General features: G+C 56.5%; 3 protein-coding genes and 1 long non-coding RNA gene across 6 annotated transcripts; 3 read left to right on the top strand and 1 right to left on the bottom strand.

The window, feature by feature from the left end:
* The first annotated feature begins 43 nt into the window (after window positions 1-43).
* On the top strand, window positions 44-4,247 carry maza (MYC-associated zinc finger protein a (purine-binding transcription factor)). 2 transcript variants are annotated; one of them, XM_029836952.1, is made up of 7 exons: window positions 44-769; window positions 1,403-1,553; window positions 1,839-2,221; window positions 2,477-2,733; window positions 2,805-2,835; window positions 2,947-3,118; window positions 3,195-4,247. In XM_029836952.1, the coding sequence occupies exons 1-7, from the start codon at window positions 737-739 to the stop codon at window positions 3,518-3,520; spliced, it is 1,353 nt and encodes a 450-aa protein (XP_029692812.1). In that variant the 5' UTR covers window positions 44-736; the 3' UTR covers window positions 3,521-4,247. The 2 variants fall into 2 exon arrangements, with proteins under 2 accessions (XP_029692812.1, XP_011602547.2); XM_011604245.2 differs by having other exon boundaries at window positions 2,805-2,868.
* A 135-nt stretch (window positions 4,248-4,382) lies between these two features.
* Window positions 4,383-10,293, top strand: nlk1 (nemo-like kinase, type 1). Its single transcript, XM_003964918.3, has 12 exons — window positions 4,383-5,076; window positions 5,290-5,689; window positions 6,026-6,155; window positions 6,234-6,289; window positions 6,434-6,540; window positions 6,626-6,711; window positions 6,809-7,018; window positions 7,093-7,194; window positions 7,376-7,462; window positions 7,550-7,748; window positions 7,832-7,925; window positions 8,001-10,293. The coding sequence occupies exons 2-12, from the start codon at window positions 5,382-5,384 to the stop codon at window positions 8,047-8,049; spliced, it is 1,428 nt and encodes a 475-aa protein (XP_003964967.1). The 5' UTR covers window positions 4,383-5,076; window positions 5,290-5,381; the 3' UTR covers window positions 8,050-10,293.
* Window positions 10,294-10,804: 511 nt separating this feature from the next.
* On the top strand, window positions 10,805-13,283 carry LOC101077447 (protein FAM57B). The gene is made up of 6 exons (XM_029837007.1): window positions 10,805-11,137; window positions 11,344-11,427; window positions 12,153-12,372; window positions 12,679-12,774; window positions 12,866-12,975; window positions 13,073-13,283. Exons 1-6 carry the CDS (start codon window positions 11,019-11,021, stop codon window positions 13,257-13,259), a joined length of 816 nt encoding a protein of 271 aa, XP_029692867.1. The 5' UTR covers window positions 10,805-11,018; the 3' UTR covers window positions 13,260-13,283.
* LOC115250049 (uncharacterized) lies at window positions 11,293-13,094 on the bottom strand. 2 transcript variants are annotated; one of them, XR_003888627.1, is made up of 3 exons: window positions 12,956-13,094; window positions 12,136-12,376; window positions 11,293-11,403 (listed from the first exon to the last, which is right to left on the bottom strand). It is a non-coding gene; the product is annotated as an uncharacterized lncRNA (long non-coding RNA). The 2 variants fall into 2 exon arrangements; XR_003888628.1 differs by having other exon boundaries at window positions 12,205-12,376.
* Window positions 13,284-16,070: the final 2,787 nt, after the last annotated feature.

Raw genomic sequence — 16,070 nt, 5'->3', positions numbered from 1 at the left:
GCGGCGGGAGGCGAGCCGGGGTCCGTGAGGAGGAGGAGGGTGCACACGCCAAATACTTTCCCTTTAAAGCGGAGAGGGACAGAGGGGGTGAAGAAGAGGTAAAAAAAGAAAAGGAAGAAAGGCGGAGAGGGAGGGAGGGCGAGAGGAGCGAATTTGAAAAAAAAAAAGAGAAAGATGTCATCCTGTCGATTCAAACACCGAGGCGGAGCCATGGACCCCGGCCGATCGGGAGCGCTCTAAATCGGCTTGCGACGCTACGCGACGCCCAGGCTTTGGACGAGACGCCGCGGCCTTTTCGGAGCTATCGCCAATAAACGAGCCCCGAGCGGCCGCTGACTATGATCAGCAGTGACCGACTACGTCCTACTCTTCCGCCTTCTGTACAAAATTATCTCTATTTTGCATGCAATTCACCCGATTCGCTTTCAGTAGACATAAGCAAATGCATTTTAAATCAGGCATGATACCAACCATCGCCGTCGCGTTTACAGAACCCTCTCTGCGGAGCCGCTAGGTTACGAACCTCTCGCCACGACAACTCGTCATTCTTGACAGATTAGTTCCGGAAAAGTGTCGATTTGGCCGAAGCGTCCGATGCGGTGCTTCGGTCCCGACTGATCCGGACAGGCCGCAGATTGTGTCTTCATAGCAGCCCAAAGGCTTCTTGCTCGGCTCCGTCGCCCTCCTCCCTCCCCTCTTCGCTCCCAGCCTGCCTGGGATCGTGTCCCCGTCCAGGATGGATACCTCCTGGAGTAATTTCCTCTTTCAGGTAAGGACGAACTAAGGCCCAGCCTCCTGGAAAAGGCTGAACTTTGACATTTGTGGGTCGGGGGGGGGGCAAAGGTGACCTCTGGGTCGTGCCTCTGCACACTTTTGGGGTCCGCCACATGTCCTTGCTGGTGGTTTATTCTCACCTGAGGTTTGTCTAAATGTCCCGCAGGAAACCCGAATCATTCCTGAATGTGGGCAGGATCAGCCTGTACGACCCCCCCCCCCCCCCCCACGGGGGCCCAGATGTCGCCCCCCGTCGGCACCTGCAGCTGGGTGCACGTTCTGAGGGGAACTGAAGGGTCTCGTTAAGGGGACGCTGTAGTTCAGGGGGTCGTCATCAGAGTCGAGAACTTTGGGGGGGGGGGGGGGGGCGTCCTCGGGTCGACCAGCACGAGACTCAGAGATGGGAGACAAATCGGCTGGAAGTCCCCGAAAGTTCACTTTCACTTTCACAATAAGGGGACAGGAAGTTTGCCGAGTCATGTTTTCCATGGGGGGGGGGGGTCGGGTCTTGGGCTGCGTCCCCCCGCCTGATTTATGGGATGTTTCTCTCCCTGGGACGCTCTGATATAAACTCTGGGGTCAGTTTCGTGTGGACGCCGGTTGATGTGTCTCTGTTCCGTCCCGCCAGACGCCGTCCGCTCAGAGCCAACCGGAGACGCCGCTGCAGTCCGAGCTGCTGCCGGAGCTGACGGGCGCCGCTCAGAGCCCTCCGCCGGAGCACATCGTCACGCCGCCGTCCACCGTGGACACGGCGGCGCTGAGCGAGGAGCCGCTGCCCGGTGAGGGGACGGTCGGACCGTCCGACCTCATTCTACGGGATGTTTATGGAGGCGGGAAGCGAACCAGTGGGTGTTGGTTCAGGCAGATGATGGGGGGCTTCTGGTTGCCCCGGCGACAGATATGAGAGCGCGACGTTGTGAAGCGCCGCCCTCTCCTTCGTTTAATCCATCAATTACTGTGAGCTTGTTGCCGTGGTTACTTTCTCGGGGGGGGGGGCAACGTGCGTGCGTGCGTGCGTGTGTCGGTGGTTTCTACACGTAAATCATGTTTCTGCTGTCCGCCAGTCAAACCCCTGGCCAAGCCGGGCCGGCCCGCCCACATCTGCGCCACCTGCAACAAGGAGTTCAAGAACAGCTACAACCTGCGGCGGCACCAGTCGGTCCACACCGGCGTCCGGATGAAGGACCGGGCGGCCCGGGAGAAGGAGGAGGCGGCCAAAGTGACCCGGGCGGAGAAGCAGACGGTGCCGCTGTCGCTGCTGCAGCTCACGCTGCCCGTCCAGCCCCCCGCCGCCATCGCAGCCGAGGCCCTCCCCCAGCCCGGGCAGCTCGGGAGCCAGCAAGAGCTGCAGCCAGTGTCTGTGTCCATCACCCCGGCAACCGTAACCATGGCTGCAATGCCTCAACCCATCCAAGCAGCGGTGGTGGTCGTGGGCTCCATGGAGCAGGTGCGGGGGAGGAAGGGGGGGGGGGGGGGGGGGGCGTGCTTCAAGATAAGACGTTAAGATAGACGAGAGGTGATTGTGGCCGGTTGGTTCCGGTTCAGGTTACCGGTGCGACCGGAACCAGCTGGTTTCTGGGCTGCAGTGCTCCGCGCGGCCACCAGGGGGCGGCAGAGCCGCGCCGCCCCACTCGCGTCTCACCTGTCGTGGGTCTCGGCCGCGTTTAGGACACCCGGACGCAACCTCTCGTCTCTTCAACAGAACCCGAACCCGCACCCGGGTCCCGCCGCCAACCAGGTGAAGAAGAACCACGCCTGCGAGGCCTGCGGGAAGGCGTTCCGGGACGTCTACCACCTCAACCGCCACCGCCTGTCGCACTCGGACGAGAAGCCGTACTCCTGCCCCATCTGCCAGCAGCGCTTCAAGAGGAAAGACCGGATGAGCTACCACGTGCGCTCGCACCAGGGCGGCGTGGAGAAACCCTACATCTGCCCGCACTGCTCCAAGGCGTTCTCAAGGTACCGCCCACACAGGAAATGACATCACACAATCCTCTTTTTTTTGCCGTTTACGTTCTCCTCTTTCCCAGACCGGACCACCTGAACAGCCACGTCCGGCAGGTGCACTCCACAGAGCGCCCCTTCAAGTGCACGGTAACAGCCGCTCGCCGCCCACGGGCGCGTGGCCCCCCCCGGGCGCGCCGCCGCTGACTTCCTGTCTCCCCTCCGCAGACCTGCACGTCGGCGTTCGCCACGCGGGACCGGCTCCGCGCCCACCTGATCCGGCACGAGGAGAAGGTTCCGTGTCACATCTGCGGGAAGCTGCTGTCGGCCGCTTACATCACCGACCACATGCGGGTCCACAACCAGTCGCAGCACCACTCGTGTCACCTGTGCAACCGCAGTGAGTGGCGGCGGCACCTGGGGGGGGGGGCGTCCGGGGTCACGGGGTCACCGCCTGTCTGTCTGTGCCCCCCTAGGCTTCACCACCCTCACCTACCTGCGCGTGCACGCCCAGAAGCACCACGGCCAGGAGTGGAAGGAGAGCGGCGGGGCGCGGGGGGTCTTTGGCGGGACGGGGGCCGGCGGCGTGCTGATCTGCCGGCTGTGCGGCGTGCAGTGCAAGACCACCACCCAGCTCCAGGGTCACATGGGCACCCACGCCAACCAGGGCGACCCCGGCCCCGACCCGAGCGGCGCGGGCGCCGTGGACGCCGCCAACGTGGCCGTCGCCGTGTCGAGCGCCGCCACGGTGGGACTGCTGGTCACTGACTGCTCCAGTATCGCCCCCCAGCCCCACAGCTAGCGTGCTGGGGGGGGGGGCGCGGGACCGGGCGAGGAGCGGGACGATGGCGCCCGGCCCAGGCGGTCTTCAGAGGACGTTGTATTTAAATGTCAGACGTTGTTCTTGCAGAGGCGGCGTCCCTCCAGCCCCGATGGCGTCCTCCCACTGCTGGCTCCGCCTCCCCGTCGGCGGCGTCCAGCAGTTCTGAGACAAACTCTGGTGGTTCTGCGGGGGCTCCACGGGCCCGGGCCCGACCTTGGCGCCCGGGCCCGACCTCGGCGCCCGGGCCCACTCGGAGGAAGCGACCGTGTCTCTCTGTCCCCCGACGCTTCGCCCATTTAGCCGTTTTCCTTTGTCGCCCGCTCGGCCCGTTTCGTAAAAGATGACGCGGCTTTTCTTTTTACCGTCTCACTTCCTGCGTGATGTTTGTTTCTAATCGACTTCCAGCGGGATGATCCGGACTTCCACCCTAATTTAACGAGCGTTTCAGGAGACGTGGGTCCACTTTTCTATCGCCCATCATGACACACGACCCGTTTTGTGCACATCCTCCATGATCATGTGTGTTGCTGCCCTACTTCATACTGAGCTTTGCTATTTTGCTGGATGCTGATTTGGGGGTGGGGGTGGGGGGGGGCATTGCCATGTAATTTGTAGCTACCTTGGTGACATTTCTGTGCATAATGATTGTATTTGATGCATAGTGCATAGCGCATCGCTACTACTGTATTAAAAGCAGTCAAATGCATCGGCGGAGCTAAATGTAGTTATTATTTATTATTATTTATTCATTTAACGCCACGTTCCGCACCGCTCGGCTAACGGACCGTTAGCATTGTTTACGGCAGGCTGACCCTCCCCCACCCGGCTCCACTAGCTCCTCCTCCGGGACGAGCTAGCCAGCTAAGTGACGCGTTTAAAATACAGCCGCCTCGGAAAAAAAACACGCAGGAGGAATGCTGAGAGGGAAATGTGCGTCCGGAGCAGCGCGACAAGCTGCGTTTAAAGGACGCCCCGTCAGCTGACAGTGCGAGTTGGCCGCCATCAACCGAGCAGCCCGGAGCTAACGCTGGCTAGCTGCTAGCCGACCCAGCTAGCGCGCTAACAGCCCGGCTAACGCGCCGAGCCGCCGCAGGAGCTTCGCCGAACAGCGTCTCAATCGGATTTTTCGCCACTTTCTTTGGGTTTTTTTTTTCGTGCCATGTAGTCTTCAATTAGTACGAAATACCCGAATCAGGTGGGGGCAAACGTGGGTGTATTTACCACCCGAATTATGTAGCCCTGCGACCAATCATGGTTATGTGGGTCATATAGTCATCAGTGGGTTAAACCATTAGCCGGAACAGCTGGTTAGCAGCGCAGCTAGCGGCGGCTTTAGTCGTCGGTCGCGATCGAACGCAAAAAAACGCTTTTGCGGATGCTGATTTTTCCCGGGGCTCGTTAGTCTGCAGCGTGCGTGTGGCACCTTTTTTTTTTAATATTGTTTTTTTAAGTTTGGATTTGCGGGGCTGATGCTGACGATCGGCCGCTACCTTCATGGTGTTAGCCAGCGACAAGTTCTCCGTTGCACCGAGCAGGTGAGGCAATCACACACAAAAGATCACCGGGTTCTTCCGCTCAACGGTGCAAATTCCATTTTTATTTTTATTCATCGCACCGGGAACCGTGAGGGCCTTAGCTTTGATCCCGGCCGTGCTTCGACGAGCAGCTGCGGCTGTGATGCGGCTGCAGCGGGCTTGTCTCGGTAGGAAAGTGGCTTGTTGACACTGTTGCTGTCCCTGTCGTGCCAGTCTCCCCCCACCCTGAAGCCGTGGATCATGCTTCGCGAGGAGCCGCGTGCGTAGCCGGGCGGCAGCAGCTCGGTGGACCTCTGCAGCGGAGGATGGCGTTTCACGGCTCGGGCCGACAGACCGTCTGCGGCGACCTGTTTCCGGCCTCCGAACTGGGCACCAAGTACTTCTGTGTCAGCTCCTCCTGCGGAGCCCCCTCCACGGGCCTCAGCGCGACCCCGTGCCTGACCGGACCCACTGCCCCGGCAGGGACCCCCCGCCACCCCACCGCTCTGGGCGGGAGCGCCGGCGGCGGAGCGGCGGTGCCTCAGCCCTACAGCAACCCGGCCAGCGAGGTGCCCAGCCCCGCAGAGATGGAGCCCGACCGGCCCATCGGATACGGCGCCTTCGGCGTTGTCTGGTAACCGCAGATCACCAGGGGTCTTTGCATGATTCTGTTGGAAGGCAGTTCTCAACCCTCCTGGTTTAAACGCGCTAAATAATCCATTTTATGCTTGATGGTTAAATGCTTGGGAGGTGCAGTTCTGAGTCCTGACGCAGGGCAAAATCCTCTAAAAGTGATTTATCTGCCCGGCGGTCCAAAGCTCAGCAGGGCGAGCTGCGTTAGCAGCACCGGTTCATCTGGAAGCAGCCATTTTGTGCGCTGGTTGATGCCGGGAGTCTGTGCACGTGCTCCCGCTTGTGCTTGTGTCCAGGCGGGTGGTGCCGCGCCCGTCTAAGATGCCGTTCCTCGCAGGGCCGTGACGGATCCGCGGGACGGGCGCAAAGTCGCTTTAAAGAAGATGCCCAACGTCTTCCAGAACCTGGTCTCCTGTAAGAGGGTCTTCAGAGAGCTGAGGATGCTGTGCTTCTTCAAACACGACAACGTGAGGACGGGACGTGGACGTGGAACGCCGGCGCCGTTTGTCTCCCCGTTGCAACGCCTCTTTTCTGTCTTCCCGCAGGTCCTCTCGGCCCTGGACATCCTGCAGCCTCCTCAGATCGATTGCTTCGAGGAGATGTATCCTTCGGGTCCTCGCTGTTTTTAGCTCGCCCTCGTCCCCGCGCACCTTCTGTCCCACTTTCTCCTCGTCTCCACTGTCCCCCTGTCTAATCCCGTCCCGCGTTACTCGCCGCCGTTTCGCCTTGACGCCGCCCCGTCCAGATACGTCATCACAGAGCTGATGCAGAGCGACCTCCACAAAGTGATCGTGTCCCCGCAGCCCCTCACCACCGACCACATCAAGGTGTTCCTCTACCAGATCCTCAGAGGTGAGCGGCCACCGCCACACGCCGGCAACCCCACGACCCCCAGGTGTTTCCATCCTCCACAAAGAGGGCGTGTTCTCTCCCACAGGCCTGAAGTACCTGCACTCCGCTGGGATTCTGCACCGGGACATCAAACCCGGAAACCTGCTGGTCAACAGCAACTGTCTGCTGAAGGTAAATCTCACCGAAACCTGGTCGTAATCCCGGATTACCGGGGGAGGGGGGGCAGGACATGGTTTTCACACTCAAACGCGTCTCTGTCTCTCGCCAGATTTGTGACTTTGGCCTGGCTCGGGTGGAGGAGCCCGACCCGTCGTGTCACATGACCCAGGAGGTGGTGACGCAGTACTACAGAGCGCCGGAGGTGCTGATGGGCTGCCGGCACTACGGCTCGGCCATCGACATCTGGTCGGTGGGCTGCATCTTTGCGGAGCTGCTGGGGAGACGCATCCTCTTCCAGGCTCAGAGCCCCATTCAGCAGGTTAGAGCGTGGAAAAACCGTTCCCTTGGTCCCCCCAAAAAAACCCTCTTCCTGACTGTCCCCGCCCCCCACAGCTGGATCTGATCACGGACCTGCTGGGGACGCCGCCTCTGTCGGCCTTGTCGTCGGCCTGTGAGGGGGCCCGGGCCCACATCCTGATGGGGCCACACAAACCAGTAAGTATGTGGCCACAGCTGCAGTGGGTGGGTTTGATTTCCGTCCGGCATTATTGTGCCAGAGTGATGCCTCCCCACTCCGCGTACAATCTTTGGCTGCCACTGTCGTGAGCGAGGCTGTTTTCCCGAGTGTGTGTCGAGTGTTTTGCTCTCGAGTGACGGTCGGTGGGTTTTTTTCCAGCCGTCGCTGTCGGTGCTCTACATGCTGTCGGACGGCGCCACGCACGAGGCCGTGCACCTGCTCTGCCGCATGCTGGTCTTCGATCCGGTGAGTTTATTTTGGCCGCTCGATGGTCGCGGCTGATGTTTGGGTGGCGCGTCGGCGCCTCTTCACCCGCTTCTCCTCCGCGTCCAGGCCAAACGGATCTCCGGCAGCGACGCGCTCTCCCACCCGTACCTGGACGAAGGGCGCCTGCGCTACCACACCTGCATGTGTCAGTGCTGCTACTCCGTCCCCAGCGGGCGAGTTTACACGCGTGACTTTGAGCCGGTGGCGGAGCGGCCGTTCAGTCACAGCTACGAGAACAGCCTGTTGTCTGTGTGGCAGGGCAAAGGTACGCCGCCGCCGCCGCCGCCGCCTCCCACCCGCTCGTCATGTGACCTCTGTAGCTGATTTTTCTCTCCGTCCCGACCTCAGAGTTGATCCACCGCTTCATCACGGAGCACCAGCAGGGGAAGCGCGTGCCGCTGTGCATCAACCCCCAGAGCGCTGCGTTCAAGACCTTCATCAGGTGAGGAAAGGGGGGGGGGGGGTCACGGCGGCGGCGGTTCGTGAGCGACGGCGTGTAACGTCTGCGTCTCCCCAGGTCCACGGCCTGGCACTCGTCCAAGGTGTCCAGGAAGGAGGAGAGATGAGCGCCGGCGCCCGGAGACACAGCAGGATGGAGATTCATCTAAAGCCGCTGTTTGGGTCCTGGGGGAGAAGCCCCGCCCCCATCGCCCGCCCCCCCCACCCCGACCAAACCAGAATCTGAGAATAACCTGCTCAACCCAAACAGCTGCTCCAGGTGTTTTTGGTGCTGATTATACAGAAAAATGCTGCTGAAGAGTTTGAGGCGACTGAACCCGAACTGGATTTTCTTTGGATCGTCGGTAGAATTTGAGACTTGATGGTTTTTGATTTAGCCGTTAGCTTTGAGTCATTCCAGTTCTGTGCAATACGGTTTAACGAAGCGATAAACTTGCCAACAGCCCCTCCCCCCCACAAACCACGCGCCGCCATCGACCTCCTCACGCCGCCGAGTTTCACGCTGTTCACTGTGTTTTTCCGACGATGATGCAAACGACCCGATGTAGCAGGATTTAATCCCGGTGTTCCGCCACCTCCGTAGGACGACAGGAAGTGATGCCCCGCGCCTGCTTTTAAAAGTGTTTTATCGACTCGAGGGTGACGGGAAGCCGCCACGCGCTTGAGTTGTCGTCTTCCTGACGCCACCCTCAAACAGGAAGTGAGGCTCCCGCCCATGTTTTGTTCCTTTTTAAATGTGTAATTTATTCGTTGTCGGACGTTTCTTCGGGCTGGAGCGACTCCGCTGCAGGTTACCTCAAACCTCGGAACCACAGAAGTCTGCGGTCTTTCCTCCGGACGTTTTTTCTTACCTCGCGTTCCCTCCGTGGCCCGGGCGCCGCCGCCGCCGCCGCGGCGCGACCTCCTTAGTCGACTGTGCCGTCGGTGAAATGCTGCTGTTTGTGTTTGAGTGTGACGTTTTAGTTGAACGCTCAGGTGTGTCCGTTGTTACATTAGAGGATTCGACAGTATTGATCCTGATCGGCAGCGGCGCTTATGGGATGTGACTGGTTGCCACGACGACGCGTTGGAACCGCGCCGCCTCCACGGACTCTGGTTGAGTTGATTTGACCGTTTTGGCGACGCTGCGCTTTAAACACTTTAACTTTCTTCAGCTGGGTCAGGCATCAAAACTTACCCAGAAGCCTTTGCAGCGGTTTTGTGCTGACGCTGGATTGAAGGAGGTCAGGTGGTTAGCTGGCGCGCTAAAGCGTGACTCAGGTGCGACCGCGGGGAGTCTCGGGATGGTCAACGGTGGCGTCAACAGAAGGACACAGACTTTTCTCCGGGCCTGGAACGCTGACAGAACCTCCTGGATCGTTGGACAGGCATCGCCACCCGGAACCAGTCGGAACCTGGCGTCCTCGTCCTCGCCACAGCTTCCTGTGAGCTCTCCGGCCCCCCAGAGACAGACTTGTATATCCGCATGTGTATATTTATTCCCTGGCAGAGCGTTTGTGTTTGGATGCTGTGCGATGGTTGATTTGTACACATGACGATTTTGTGGTATTTTTAATTTAATTAATCTTAGAAAGTGGGTTTTTTTTGTTTTGTTTTTTTAAAATTGCATTTTATTTCTTTTGTTTGTTGTGACCTTAGATTTTGATTATTTAGGTCAGAGGATGTTTTGCCGTTTGTTCCCTAAACTGGTTCTTGGACAACTTTGGTGCTGATATATTTATTTCAAAAGTTTGTCGTTGAAATTTACATATTGGTGTCGAGTTTTTGAGAATCTGTCACCAGACTGTTCCCTTACGTTACCGACAATAATCTGTTTTATCCTGTGAACACGTCCAACTTTACAACTCACCGTTTCTTCTTATTTTTCACGTCTTTTCAAAAATATAAGTATTTGTCTCCAGATTTAATTTGCTGTCAGGTTTTGTTGTTCGGGTGGAAATCGACTCCAAAAGATTAATGAATTCAGACGAAATATAAACGTGTGATTCCAGGGAGCAGCTGGTGGATTTAGGGAACAAGAGTTCAAAACTTTTTGGTTTTTATTTTATTAGATAAGTGGTGTTTGCTCTCCTCCCTGCTGACCTCGGATCAGCGGCTCTTCTTTGGTCACTTTTCGATGAAAAGCAGGACTTTTAGAGATTAGACTTGTTTTTCCTCTTGAGAAAAGAAACTGTGTTTTTATTCTTAATATAAAACTGTTGTTTTGTGTTTGTTTTAGCTAAAAGATTTCTGTTGTTTTCTTTGACTTGTGTTCCAAAAAGATACTTGAATTTCTTAAAAAAAAAAAACCAACCAACTGTTTAGAATTAAAGTAGTAAATGATGAATAAAGTAAACGGACACTGGAAATTACCTGTTGAGACTAAGGATCACTTCATTTTTCTAAGTTTTCTCTGCGATAGCGCTAACATTAGCCTGATGGATATCGGGTTCATAACACACTATTTCAACCCTTTTTAGGACTTTTAAAGGGGAAATAAATATGAGATAATAAACGCCAGAGAGGATTTTTACGTTACAATGTTAATTTGAGCTAATGCGGCAGTAGAGGAATTTAGCATCGATGCTAATTATGGAAGCGCGCTGAGGCACAGGCCCCGCCCCCTAACGGCGGAAACCATAAACTAAAAATTCGGACTTAGGCAACAAAAGGCACAATTCCAGTTTTACATTTTCGCCACTCGTGTCTGATAATTCCCGATCTTCCAAAGATGAAACGGCTTTGATCTTAAAGCACTACGTCACCTTTTATTACGCTACTATAGGCGTAGGTTACGTGTGAGGAAATGCGTCACTTTGATATTCTAAACACGCGAAGAACAAAGGAAATAGCTCGAGGTTGAAAGAGTCGTTAAACTACGACTTTATTCCATTTCCTGTTGAGAATTAACGGCTCCAGTTCTGCGGTATTAGTGCCCTGACAGGTGGCTCCTCCCCTCGCCCCGCCCTCTTTCCGCAGCTCCTGGAAACATCTCCATCTCCAACTTTCAGTCCATCCAGACAGCGCGTGTGAGCACAAACACACGCGCGCGCGCGCACACACACAAGCTCACGCGCTGGTGACCCCCGGGGGGGCCATGGCGGGCCTCGTGGCTGCCGGCTGCGTCTTCTTCCCCGGATTGTTCGTGCTGTCAAAACAGACATTGAGACACGCGACGGGATGGAGCGAGGGAGACGCCACCGTCGTCGCTGCACGGTAACACGCGCGAGCGCGCGACCACGCACGCACAATTCTGTAAATTCCCGCGGACTCACACTAACTTCAACTTCGGACATTGTCCCGCGCTCGAAGCTTTTCAGTGCTTCAGTAACGTGTCACTAATAATAAATCGGATCACGCGTCAGTGATTCGGTTTCCACCGATTGAGGTTTTATTTCTCGCTGTTGAATTCGTCCTTTTAGCTTGGTCTCGTCGGCTCAGGCCGTCCTGGCGTGTTCGGCCGCCTGCATCATCATCTCCTCCTGCAGGGACATCGTGGAGGACAGGTGAGATGGACCCCGGCCATATTTAATCACAATAAACATGTGTTTTTTTTACACATAATATCAGCGAAACCAGGCAGATGGTGTCTGCTGGAGGTCACTGGGAATGTGTGTTAAACAAACGAGCCGCCTGTAATCTAATTACCAATCAGAAGCAGCGCAGCTATTTCCGTCGCTAAGACAGAGATCACTAATCCTCCACGCCGAGGACGATGGGACACGATGGAGAGGAGTCAACAGATGACAGGGGTGGGGGTGGGTTCTGTAAATCCCTGCCCGCCTCTGTCTCGCCCCACATTTCCCAGTCAAAGTGGGGAGGAAGCTCGTGCAGGCTACATTTGTTTAGCAAATCACAGCAACGGCGCGGCGAACATGAAGCTCTGCTAACAGCTAATGAACAGTCTCTGAAATACCAACATGGATTTTGACACAGAACATGCTGGACAGGTTGGACCTCTGAGTTTAGGTATAGTAGCATGATGCCGTGGCCTAGCTTCAGGCTTGATACTCGGACATTAGCTTTAGCCATGACCCCTTACAAGGACATTAGCTTCCTTTCTCTGAGATTTCCTACCCTCCCTTTGTGAGCTTAATATCATGACGCATTCGTGTTAAGTAGCTTTAGCCTGAAATTATTAGCGCGCCATCATATTTTGCTAGCATTAGCCTGTTTGTCCGACGTGGCGTTTGAGAGCAAATAACGGAGAAAACCTTTGCTTCTGTTGCAGACATTGGCTGACCGACGCCTACATTCTGTTCGCGACTCCCTACTTTGCGTACGACATATACGCCATGTTCCTGTGTCACTGGCACAAGCTGCAGGTCAAAGGTCACGAGGAGGGTGGCGCCAGGTCCACTGGGGCCGTGGTGGCGGGTTTCCTGCGCAGAGAGATGCTGATGGTGCTGCATCACATCTTCATGGTGACCTTCTGCTTCCCCGCCTCAGTGGTAACTATGACAACACAGATCGTTTACGATGAGAGCGTCACAAAAAAAAGGTTTATTTGACAATTCGAACTTCCTGCTTAAACGATTATATTACAGTAACATTCTAATATTCAAATCAATGCCCCCCCCTACACAAATGATATTTCCTGTGGTACCGCTGTTGACCGCTAGAGGGCAGAGTCTGTCAGCGCTACAGTAACAGAGGCTGAAATTCCTGCAGTGTGAAACTCTGTGTGTGTGTGTGTGTGTGTGTGTGTGTGTGTGCGTGCGTGCGTGTGTGTGTGTGTGTGTGTGCCTGTGTCTCAGCTGTGGAGGCAGGGGAAAGGAGACTACTTCCAGGGTCTTCTGTTTCTGGCTGAGCTCAGCACTCCTTCCGTCAGTCTGGCAAAAGTCCTCATCCAGGTATCAGTCAGATTAAGAATCGACGGCGTCGATTAATTATCCGTCCTGCTGTCAGCTGCTCGCCGCCACCTGCACTTCCTGTTTCTTTCAGTACAAGAAGCAGCACACCCTGTTGCACAAGCTCAACGGCGCCGTGGTGCTGCTCTCGTTCTTCGGCTGCCGGGTTTTACTCTTCCCCTACCTGTACTTCGCCTACAGCAGGTCGGTGCCGCCGCCGCCACCGCCGCCGCCGCCTCAATCGGGTCTCCCGAGTGTCCGAGGTCACGTTCAAGTGTTTGGCTCCTGGCGTGTGTTGCAGGTACGCGTCCATCCCGGTCTACGCGGTGCCCCTGGTGGCCCCGTGGCAGTGTAACCTGGGGGCCGCGCTGCTGTGGCCCCTCCAGCTCCACTGGTTCACGCTGATCTGCAGGCGGGCGCTACGCCAGACCGGCCCGGCAGGGTCCAGCTCACCGCGCCGTAAAGGCGGACCCGTGGACCAGCGCTGAAATAAACCCGCCCAGTCCAACCCGACCCGTGTTCTGTCCCATCGTCTCTTCACGCCGCCGCACCGGCTTCACAGCGACGGCGGTAAATTTAGAAAAGCGCCGCCTGTAGCGCGCGCGCGGCGGCTATTGTGGTTGGGGGTCAAGTGACGGTCTCGTCTGTCATCAATATCCGCCCGTGTGGGGAAAACGCCGCCGGCCTGCGTGGGCGTTCTGTTCGGGAGGTCGCGCACCTCCTTTCTGTGCCTCTGACCTTGTCCCAGACATTCCTGCCGAGGTCCTTCAACCCTGTAAAACTCCCCCGCTGACAGGCCGCACGACAAATGGGCGCAGGGAGCCCGGCGGCTGCTCGGCGCCGCTCATTCTTCCTCCTTCCTTCGCTCACGGCTGCCTGGACGCGCGCCAGAATTTCGCACGGAGGGTTAAAAACAGGTTTAACGACGTCGCTCCTGAACGCAGCTCCAGCAGAACTCGGTTCTGGAAGGGAGAAGCGCTCGTCTCGCCCCGACCCGCGTTGGTGGCGCCTCAGCATCGGTCGGGCCGTTAACGACCCCAATGAGTGTTCTTCCAAAGGGACGGGCTTTTCTTTATGGTTCTGATCCGTTTTTATCCCACGGTGTCGTCGCTCTTGCCAAGGTTTCAAGTGTCTTTTCTTGTGCCCCCGATCGCGGGGGGGGGGGGTGATGGGGGTGGGGGTGGGGGGTGGGTGATGGGGTGGGGGGGTGATGGGGGTGGGGGGGGGGTGAGGTGATAAAAAGGGATGAAGGAGGAGGTTCGGACAGATCCCGAGACGAGAAGTGAGGAAGACGAGCTGGGAGGAAGCACGTGAACATGCCGGAGCCTCAGAAGCCAGGTAAGAGGGTCCAAAGGTTCCGATCAACTAACCCAGAAGTTCTGACTTAAATGAGTCCGAGACGCTAAAGTCAACTCGGTTCCGGTTTATTTTTTTTACATCTGATGCGGTTAAAACGGGCGTTTTTAACGTCGCCGTTAATGAGCAGTTGGAGGGAGTTGCAGTTTTTATGAGGACCGGCTACACAAGAAACACAAAAGTTGGGTCGGCTTTCAAGTTTCCTTTGATGTTTCCGGGGGGGGAATCCGATCCAGTCAGACGGGGTCCAAAGGTTAAAGGTCAGATGTCAGCACAAAAAAAACCTCTTTAAAAATGAGAATTTTTTAATTTACAAGAAAGTTTCAACACTGAACGGTAATAAAAATGTAATAAACGCCGACCATCCTCCTCGGCTCCGCCCACCATTTCTAACGGAATCCAGCCTCCATCAGATATTCCTGGGAATAATCAGGACTCTGGGAACAAGCTGGGCAGGTGGAGAAAAGCCGAGCAGCAGGTGTTGCTGGGGGGCGGAGCTAGAGAGCAGTGAGCTCATGGTGGGAGGAGCCTAGAGGCCAGGCTATTTTCAGCCTTTTGATTGTCCACATTTATCGGGCCCATGCTAGGCTAATTTTCACCACCTTACAGTCGTGATTGTGGGCTAAAAACCTCCCGTTTGGTGTGGCTACGTTATTACAGCATAGCAGCGGCTAAGATCTTAATTTCACGGTGGACGCACAAACGTTCCCGTCAAGAGAAAATTGGACCTGAACGCGACTTTGGCTGCGTTTTCAGGACGTCCGCTGACTTTTCTAGGAAGCGTGAACGCCGGCTGCTCATCCTCCATACGCTAACATTATTAACCTCTGCGCCGCAGCATTAGCGCGCGCCGCTACACCGCTTTGAAGTGTGACATTGAGGTGCGCACGCCGCGACGCCGGTGTCAGTCACGCGGCGGCTGCCTTTATCACAGCGCCACCTCGGAGCGCCATAAATCAGCCGTCTGCTTGAAACCCGAGCGGAGAAGATAAACAGAGCGATTTGTCATGGCGTCCCGGGCAGGTGGAGTCTCGCTTCCCCGCACACGCGCGTCCACGCCGTGTTGCGGCGTTGTCGGATGACGATGTCACCCTCCATCAACGAAGGGAGCTGCTTTGACGACGCCGGCGTTGGAAGGCAGTCGTTTGATGGCCGATCGTCTACCGGTGCGGACGGTTTGGTGCTTTGATCTTTGGAGGAACTGTGGACCTCCGGTGTGAGTTTTGGGCGTGAAAACTCTGACCTTTCCTCTTCCACTCCCGGTAATTCCATCCCCGCTCGTATCGCCTCAGACCCGTCTCGCCGATCCAGCACGCTGACATCACGCGTTCCGCATTCCCGACAACCAATTACCACCTTCTCTCTGGCTCCTCGCCTTCCCGGGTCTCCACCCCAGAACAAGGCCACGCCCCCTCTCTCAGCTCTGGACGACCTCCTGTCCCCGGCGCCCGCCCCAATAAACAGCCACGAGAATAGAGCGGCGGCCCGGTGGGCCCGTGAAGAGGAGCACCTTGTTGACCCGTAGAGAAGAACCATAAACAGCTTCTTCATCCTCCGGTGTTGCTGGACAGCGTTTAGCTCAGATTTTCTCGCCATCGGGGCCAAACAATCACAGCAGCTGATACTCCTCCCAAAATAACTCGCCAATGTCGCGTGTTGCCGCGGGCAGCGCCGCAGTCCCGCTTCCCTAAACCCAACGCCGCCAAGTCATGTATAAAATTGTCTTTTGTGACATTTGCTTCCTGAACGAGTGAGAAGAGTCAACTGAAACCTGATCGTTAGCAAAGACGCCCCGGGGGAGTCGAACCCACAACCCCTCGCTGACTCCACTTCCTGCTCCGTAGAAACAGATAAACTCAAGAGTTTCTCCTCAAATGGCGACGATTTAAACCATCGGGAAAGTTTACGGCCGAGTCGTAAAATCTGATTTTCACTTTCGCTTT

The sequence above is a fragment of the Takifugu rubripes genome, chromosome 5 (genome assembly GCF_901000725.2).
Source record: "Takifugu rubripes chromosome 5, fTakRub1.2, whole genome shotgun sequence".
NCBI classification, from domain to species: domain Eukaryota; kingdom Metazoa; phylum Chordata; class Actinopteri; order Tetraodontiformes; family Tetraodontidae; genus Takifugu; species Takifugu rubripes.
Note: the sequence above shows the minus strand (reverse complement) of the source record. Positions and strands in the feature narration are given on the sequence as shown.